Here is a 9,329-nt window from a genome sequence, read left to right on the forward strand (position 1 = left end):
GGGGGAGAAATTTCAAATCTTGAAAATGATTCTTGCAATCCTATTCATATACCTTTTACTATTTGTAAAAAGACTTTGAAAAGATTTTCCAAAAGAATTTGCAAAAACAAACTTGTGGTGCAAAAGTGCTCCGAAATGTTAAATAAAAGAAAAGGCAAGCCATTCATATCTAGTAAGATTTTCAATTGGTTTAACTCCAAGTAACCTATACACATTCTAAATGCAAACTATTTTCATTTCTGCATTTATTATTTGCTTTGGTTTGTGTTGGCATCAATCACCAAAAAGGGAGAGATTGAAAGGAAAATTGGGTTAACCATTTCCCATAATTAATTTTGGTGGTTGTTAGTCAACACAAACACATGGACTAACTAGTTTGCTCTAGAACTCATGTATTACAGGTGCATAAGGTTAACACAAACCAATAAAAGATTCAAGTTAGGGACTAAATTTGAAACGGAGCAAAGAACTTGTGTGTGCTGTGGATTGACGCACCGAACTGTCCGGTGTGCCACCGGACAGTGTCCGGTGCACCAAGACCGTACAGGTGTCAACCAGCAACTCTTGGGAAAACGAAGGCGTGCTCCGCTATAATTCACCGGACTGTCCGGTGTGCCACCGGACTGTCCGGTGAGCCAGCGGAGCAACGGCTAACTGCGCGCAACGGTCGACTCTGACGGATGAACGGTGTAGCATAGTATCACGGCAGAAGTCAGAGCAGCGAGTTAGAGGGGTGCCGGGCTGTCCGGTGCCACAAGAGGACAAAGCCCCAACGGTCGACTCGGCTCCGAACCCTAACAGTTGGGTGATGTGGCAGCGCACCGGACACTGAACAGTGTCTGCTCGGTGGGGCACCGGACTGTCTGATGCGTCCATCGCCAGCAGCCTCCCCAACGGCTACACAAGTGGTTGGGGGCTATAAATACCCCCAACCGCCACAACTTCAACATCCAAGTTTTCTGAAGATCATATTCAATACAAGAGCTCTAGCATTCACTCCTAGACACAATTCAAAAGATCAAAGCCTCTCCAAGTCTCAAATTCATCTCAAACACTTAGTGACTTGTGAGAGAAAGATTTCGTGTTCTTTTGAGCTCTTGCTTCTTGGATTGCCTTTTTCTTTTCCTATTCTTACTCTCAAGTGCTTTGTAAGTGAGGCAAGAGACACCAAGTGTGTGGTGGTTCTTGCGGGGTCTTAATGACCCGTGAGATTAAGGAAGAAGGTTCACTCGGTCTAAGTGACCGTTTGAGAGAGGGAAAAGGTTGAGATAGACCCGGTCTTTGTGACCTCCTCAACGGGGACTAGGTTCTTTGGAACCGAATCTCGGTAAAACAAATCATTGTGTTCATTTGCTCGATTCTCATTTGATTTGTTTTCCCCCTCTCTCTCCCGGACTTGAATTTAGTTTTAACGCTAACTCCGGCTTGTAGTGTGTGTTTAAAGTTGTAAATTTCAGATTACGTCTATTCACCCCCCCTCTATGTGACTTTCAGGTTGTCCGTAGTCAGGAGCTAGAAGGGCTCCCCTAAAATTTTAGGATCAACTGGAGTTCTGCAGTGATTCACCCTACACCCACCCAGCCACCCTACTCTCCAACTCCACCGACCCCAAATGTAGTGTTCTCTCTCACCTTAGCTATATCGAGGCCAAGGCGGGCCCAAGCACGTTGGAATGCAAACAGAGACAGGTGCATGCTGGTGGGTATAGAAAAAGTGTGGGAAAATATGATATAATATAGGATAGATATATAGGGTAATTGTGACCACTTATAATTGTTGCATAGAATAGAGAATCTCACTGACTAGCATAAAATATTCCTTTTAGGATAGAGAAATATGGTATATCAAGTGTGGATAGCCTAAGGCCGGCTCCAACCATGCCTCGTATGTACTTTCTTCCCCTCAACCGTTCACTCTCCCCCTCCCCTGTTTTGCGTGAGAGAGAAAAATTCCCTTGAAGAGGGGGAGCTCTAATCTCCTCTTCACTAATTAGTGATTATATACGCGAAATTAATTTATTTTAAATTTAATTAACTGATAATAATGTGTATTACAATATTAGAAATATTGTATATTTTTTAAAACTTCAAAAATTGATGTATAAAAGTTATATAGATAAATTAAAGTGTACAAGGGACTGAATAGGGGGAATGATTAGAGAAGCGGTGAAATAGGGGGATGAATGAAAGAGGGGGTGTTGAATGGAAAGTACAAATAAGGGGAGACGAGGGGAAATGGTTGGAATCAGTCTGGTCTTCAACGATTCCTTCTATCGACTTCTCCTTACATGTTTCAGTGTATGTTCCTCCCTCTCCCTAGCTGCTCCAAGCCTCCAACCAAGCCCCCTCACACTCAGGAGCATGCCTACAACCCCTATGGAAGATAAAAGTGGAGCCAAATAGGAAGAATAGTTGGAGTGAAAGAGAATAGTTGAGGGGTATTTAAATGTGAATAGAAAGTATGAATGGATTTGAGAGGAATGATTGAAGAGAGCCTCAAATGGTTATTGGTCCATGCCACACAAAAGAGAACAGTTTTTAAATGTATGTATTGTGTTAGAAATTTTGATCATTCACATGGCCAATTTTCCAATTAACGTTAAAGGTGCACATTGTGCTATAATTATCATTCACAACTGTTCCAAGTATCTAGTCTTTCCAGGACACATTTCTTGTGTCAAGAACATATCACTTTCTGGCTTTCTGCATGTGTTTACCAAGACAAGGTAGCAAGGTCTAATACATCCCTAAGCTACCCTCTGATATAACTGAACACTAAATACTGTGTTCTGTACTAGAACTACATGAATAAAAAAGGAGAATATGTAGTAAGAGGCAATGAATGAAAACTTTGGAATTGTGCCCCCAATAAATAAAGGCACCTGGTTGTAATGTATAATTATGATACACAAGTACAAGATTTGATACACCGAACTTTCTATTGAGCTTGAACTTCAAACAAATCAACTCTGAATGCTCCAAGCCGAGCCTAGATGCAGCATCCAAGAACCTCAGTACCCTAACAACCTTAGCATTGCACATCTTGCTTGAGGAAAGCTGTGTGCTTGGCTCTCCTAGATTATCAAGGAACACCTACTCCTTCAGTGTATTGAAGTATGATGCAGGGATCTCAACAGGAGGTAGCAAAGCTGATACACCCTTGAACTGTTCAAAGATTTTTCCACAGTTAGTACACTAGAGTTATGCAAACAATCTAACAACCATGTACAGCTGTCAAAGCCCAAGCTTACTCGGTGTTGCCTGTATTTCTCCCGGATCGCCACCATGGATTGACATGTCCGGTTGAGCTGCAAATTATGTATGGCAGCAACACAGTCCTTCAACTCAGATGGCTTATAGCCTGTTAGCGTTTGCACCTTCTTGCTCTGCAACCCGTTCATAACAAAATGAGTTGGTGGTTTGTATTTGATGAGACAGGAATGTATAGAGATCAAACAGATCGAGATTATACCCAGGGATGGGTGTGTGGATCCAGGGTCAGCCTTGCAACAAAGACGGCTGAGGCTGCAACAAGTGACGGCAAGGAGCGAATCAAGCCATAATCCAGCAAGCTCAGCTCAGAAAGGTAGCTCCCCAGGAACTCCAACTGGAGGCTAGGATACTGCAATATGCATCACAACATAACAAATCAGACAACATCATAAACAAGCAGCAGGCATTTGGAACAAGAACAGATTTCATTGTTGAAATGCAACAAATCTTTCTCACCTTCTTGTTGTCTTCTTGGGCAGATCTGATGAACATCCTAGGAAACAAAAGGTAAAGGGCGCACAAAATTTAGAAATGGGATCATTCTGGTAGACAAGGATTGCAGGACCAATTCAGATTGATTTGGTTTGTGATCTACCTCAGGAACGTCTTGGCGGTAGGACTGCCCACCTCAAACTTGAGGACATTCAGTATATCACTCTCCATCTTAACTACCTACAGATCCCCAAGCACGGACCAGTTAACATTTAGTAATCAACCAGTGGCAAGATCCAGAGACAAATCGCGTTGATAGCATACAGAAAGGAGGAGGAACACGCACCTCCTGCTTGGTGTAGGTGTTATCGGTGATGTAGCAGAAATCCTCCACGTTGGGCGGGCTGATCTCCTCATACTTGCTGCATCGATTTGAATCGGACCCAGCAAATGAGAAATGGAACACCATTCATGCAAAATGGGTGAGTCAGATTAACGGATCGGCTGCTTACGATGCGATGAGCATGGCGGAGACGCCGAGGAGCTGCAGCTTCTGCCTGTTGAGAACTTTGGCAGAGAGGAAGCGGTCGATGTAGGAGACGGTGAGGTAGAGCGTGTCGGAGACGAGCTTGTACTCCTCGGCGACCTCGACGAGCCAGTCGATGAGGATGCCACGCATGTTGGGCGTGACGTCGATCTGCACCGCCGCGATGTAGTCAACAGCGAGGCGGCGCTTGGCCTGCGACTCCATGGAGCGGAGGTAGGAGTAGATGTCGGAAGCGTAGGGCTTGCAGAGCTGAATGTCGTCATCCGTGTCATCCGCGGCGGCGGGCGCGGCAGGCGCGGGCGCTGCCTTGGGCTTGGGCTTGGGCTTGGCGGCGGGGAGGAGGCGCTGCTTCCTGACGGGCTTGTCGTCGTCGTCGTCGTGCGCGCCGAGCACGGCGTTGGGGAGCGTGGGCAGCTGGCTGAGCGCGACGCGCTTGCGCTTGGCGGCGACGGCCACAGCCGTGACGACGGCTGAGCGCTTGGCGGCTGCGCGGGTGAGGCGCGGCCGTTCGGCGGCGGCGGCGGCAGAGTTCTCCATGGGCAACGGTAAAGGCGGGCAGCGCTGCTCCTGCTCCGGCTGTGCGTGCACGGCGGCGGCGGGGGCAGGAGCAGGTCGCTAGGCGCCGGAGCACTGAGGAGGCGGAGGGCGGAGGAGGGGATTGGGGCTGCGGTGGCGGGCGCGCGGTTAAGTAGCGGACGGGGGCGGGGGGAATGGGAGGGAGAGGAGGCCGCCATTATTTTTGGATTCGAAGGATTTGGGAGAGCTCCGGTTGGAGGGAAGAGCCTCGGGTGCTTTGGGTTCCCGGTTTCGATCGCGGCGGCCTCGATTTGGAAATTCGTTCGAGTTTTGGCAGCGACACTCCGTGGAGGGGGAGGGAGCGAGGGAAAGATTGGGGAAAAAATTTTTCTTTTTAAAAAAATTGGGAGTGTTGGCGCGAGGCCGCAAACGCGCCGCGGCGTCCACCCGCCTGCGGAGAGCGCGGGAGTTTTCGGGGGCCGTGAGTTGATTTTTTGTATTTGAGATTTCAGTGGCTGCTGCGTGCGTGGCGCTGGCGTTCGGTTTCTGTTCTGGCTCGTCACGTCGCCGGACGCCGGCGCCTCGTGGCTGACCTGGCAAGCTGGCACCAGGGCTTTATTTCTCTTTTTCAATTTTTTTTGTGTGTGCGCGCACGCGTTTCCCTCTCTGTTTTTGTGTGCCGTTGCTTTACAGGTAAATGAGTCCTAGGACAAATGTACAAACTAATCACATGAAGAAAGACAGACATTTGATATATGCAGATCGACCGAAAACTAAAACTGATCCTCCGGATTCGACTGGTTTGTTTGTCGATGTCTCGACCTGAAGGTCTTACCACTAGTAAAATAATGTTGTGTGTCCTGACCTAAATGGGTGATGCAAGATAACACAAGTTGTTAATTTTGGTTCGAACGAGAGAGAGTCCTACTTCCAGCAGAGGGAGTATGAGACTTATATTACTTGCACCTAAGTGCTTGTAGTAGAGAGTACAAGCTGATCGGAAGAGAAAACGATCTCAAGTCACTGGGTTGATTGAGGCAAGTGTCAATATCGTGGTGGAGGTGAGAACCGTGAAGTGTTCCCTCTGCCCACTGAAGCCGTACATTGTCCTATTTATAGCCTCAAATAGGGCTGCTATGAGTACCGGAGCTGGCCACGTATGGTGAGTAGGCGAAGCCGAACCCTAGTAGACGGTATGGCTTGGAGCATGGGTCTTGTACTTGTTGTTGACTTATGCCCGGTGGAGACGCCAGATTTCTATTGAGAGTCGAGGCTAGGGCCGAGGGATCGGTCACGTACCTGAGCCCACCTGACAAGGAGGTTGGCCATGCCATAGTGGTTAGTGTACTACTTAGTATGGCAAAAAAAACCTTGGATAATATGTCAGTACTACAATTTACGATGACGTCGGGCGCCTTTCCATTGCTGATATCGAGGCCGAAGCCGGGCTTGGGCGAGGCGGAAGTCCACCCGAGATCGAGACCGAGCTTGCTCCAGGATTCGTAGAGCGACACAATTGAAGGAGTGGCCTCCTGCGGGATTCACAAGGAGCAGTTAGCCAAGGTCGGGCTCGAGCGAGGCGGAGTTTTTGCCTGAGGGTCAGTCTGCACTCTTTGTCGTATGTGTGTCCCATCGGGAGTTGGTAGGCAACGTGCAGGAATAGTGGTTGTGTGCGTCATCGTAGTTTTGTGAAGTTTGATGGGACCGCGGTCCTATCGCAGGAAGAGGGGGAAAGCGTCATGCTACCCTCGGTGGGCAATAAGCATGACGTTTCCGGTGAGTTGTTACCGGGTAATCCGAGCAGAGGTCCGAGCTCCATTTGATAGGAGTCGGCTAGTGGTCCGAAGATGCGCCCTGAAAAGTACCTGCTGGTGATTCGCCTCGTTGAAAGTCGCCTAGAGGGGGGTGAATAGGGCGAAACTGAAAATCTCAAAAATAATCACAACTACAAGCCGAGTTAGCGTTAGAAATATAATAGAGTCCGTGAGAGAGGGTGCAAAACAAATAGCAAGCGAATAATGAAGTGAGACACGCAGATTTGTTTTACCGAGGTTCGGTTCTTTTAAACCTACTCCCCGTTGAGGAGGCCACAAAGGCCGGGTCTCTTTCAACCCTTTCCCTCTCTCAAACGGTCCCTCGGACTGAGTGAGCTTTCTCTTCTCAAATGCTTGGAACACGAAGTTCCTACAAGGACCACCACAAGATTGGTGTCTCTTGCCTCAATTACAAGTGAGTTTGATCGCAATGAAGATTGAAAGAAAGCACGATTGCAAAAACCAAGCGACAAGAGCGACAAATAACACACAGGTCACTTTCTCTCTCAAGTCACTAATCACTAATGATCTCTTTTCTCAATTGTGAAACTTGGAGAGATAGAGGCTTTGAATGTGTCTTGGAATGGATTTCTAGCTCTTGTATTGACTGTTGAAGGTTGGAATGCTTGGGTGAAGTGAATGGAGGTGGTTGGGGTTGTATTTATAGCCACCAACCACTTCCTAGCCGTTACTCCATTCTGCTGAGCGCGGACGGTCCGCCCGCTAGGTCCGGACGGTCCGCCCCTGTAGATCAACGGCTGAAAATGCAACGGTCAGCAGTAACGGCTATATCAACGGCTATATTGCATTTAATGTGTCGTCAGATGTCAGACAGACCCAGTCGCGGACGGTCCGGTCGTGCACCCCGGACGGTCCGCGAGGCCGCTATAATTCATTCTTCCGAACCCGTCACCTTCGGGTTTTTCGGATCCTTGCCTACCGGACGGTCCGCGCCTGAGGCCGGACGGTCCGAGCGAGGTCTCAGACGGTCCGCGCTTATCCTTCGGACGGTTCATAGTGCAGACTCGGATTTTTACATTGGTTCTGTCCGAGGGTCATCCTTGTGTCGTGGACGGTCCGCCGCAAGGGCCCGGACGGTCCGCGCCTGGCCTGTTTTTCCAAAAAGCTTCTCCTGTCCGGAATAATCTACGGTATTCCGGACAGTCGATTTAGTATAGTTGTAGATGAACCTTTGACACCTGTAGAACATATAATCTAGAGCAAACTAGTTAGTCCAATTATTTGTGTTGGGCAATTCAACCACCAAAATCAATTAGGAAGTAGGTGTAAGCCTAATTCCCTTTCAATCTCCCCCTTTTTGGTGATTGATGCCAACACAAACCAAAGCAAATATAAAAGTGCATAATCGAACTAGTTTGCATAATGTAAGTGCAAATGTTGCTTGGAATTGAGCCAATAAGAATTCTTGCATGGATTGTTTCTTTATTTTTAACATTTTGGACCACGCTTGCACCACAAGTTTTGTTTTTGCAAATTCTTTTGTAAATTCTTTTCAAAGTCATTTTGCAAGATAGTCAAAGATAAATGAATAAGATTTTTGAAAAGCATTTTCAAGATTTGAAATTTTCTCCCTTTTGTTTCAAATGCTTTTTCCTTTGACTAAAAACAAAACTCCCCCTCAAATAAATTCTCCTCTTAGTGTTCAAGAGGGTTTGAAGATATCAATTTTGAAAATACTACTTTCTCCCCCTTTAGAACACAAAGAGATACCAATTTGAAATTTACCAATTGAAAATCATTAATTTTAAAATTAGGGTGGTGGTGCGGTCCTTTTGCTTTGGGCTCATACTTTCTCCCCCTTTGGCATGAATTGCCAAAAACGGATACGTTGAGTGAGATATAAGCCCTTCCTAATTATTTTCTCCCTTTTGGCAAATAAAAAGATATGAGTGAAGATTATACCAAAGATGGAGAGTGAAGCAGAGCGACGGCGAAGGATGGGTAATAGAGTGGAGTGGAAGCCTTTGTCTTCGCCGAAGACTCCAATTCCCTTTTAATATACCTATGACTTGGTTTGGAATACACTTGAAAACACATTAGTCATAGCATATAAAAGAGACATGATCAAAGGTATATTTATAAGCTATGTGTGCAAATTAGCAAAAGAAATTCCTAGAATCAAGAATATTGAGCTCATGCCTAAGTTTGGTAAAAGTTTGTTCATCAAGTGGCTTGGTAAAGATATCGGCTAATTGATCTTTAGTGTTAATGTATGAAATCTCGATATCCCCTTTTGTTGGTGATCCCTAAGAAAATGATACCGAATGGCTATGTGTTTAGTGCGGCTATGCTCGACGGGATTATCCGCCATGCGGATTGCACTCTCATTATCACATAGAAGAGGAACTTTGGTTAATTTGTAACCATAGTCCCGCAGGGTTTGCCTCATCCAAAGCAATTGCGCGCAACAATGGCCTGCGGCAATATACTCGGCTTCGGCGGTAGAAAGAGCGGCCGAATTTTGCTTCTTTGAAGCCCAAGACACCAAGGATCTTCCCAAGAACTGGCAAGTCCCCGATGTGCTCTTCCTATTAATCTTACACCCCGCCCAATCGGCATCCGAATAACCAATCAAATCGAATGTGGATCCTTGAGGGTACCAAAGCCCAAACTTAGGTGTATAAGCCAAATATCTCAAGATTCGTTTTACGGCCGTAAGGTGTGATTCCTTAGGGTCGGCTTGGAATCTTGCACACATGCAAACGGAAAGCATAATGTCCGGTCGAG

At 46.8% G+C, this 9,329-nt stretch overlaps 1 protein-coding gene across 1 annotated transcript; it reads right to left on the reverse strand.

The window, feature by feature from the left end:
* Positions 1–2,842: 2,842 nt before the first annotated feature.
* On the reverse strand, positions 2,843–4,892 carry LOC100280053 (cyclin superfamily protein, putative). The gene is made up of 7 exons (NM_001152993.1): positions 4,217–4,892; positions 4,051–4,126; positions 3,868–3,944; positions 3,729–3,765; positions 3,472–3,621; positions 3,251–3,385; positions 2,843–3,164 (listed from the first exon to the last, which is right to left on the reverse strand). The coding sequence occupies exons 1-7, from the start codon at positions 4,786–4,788 to the stop codon at positions 3,093–3,095; spliced, it is 1,119 nt and encodes a 372-aa protein (NP_001146465.1). The 5' UTR covers positions 4,789–4,892; the 3' UTR covers positions 2,843–3,092.
* Between the last annotated feature and the right edge of the window lie 4,437 nt (positions 4,893–9,329).

This window comes from Zea mays, chromosome 1, assembly GCF_902167145.1.
Source record: "Zea mays cultivar B73 chromosome 1, Zm-B73-REFERENCE-NAM-5.0, whole genome shotgun sequence".
NCBI lineage: Eukaryota > Viridiplantae > Streptophyta > Magnoliopsida > Poales > Poaceae > Zea > Zea mays.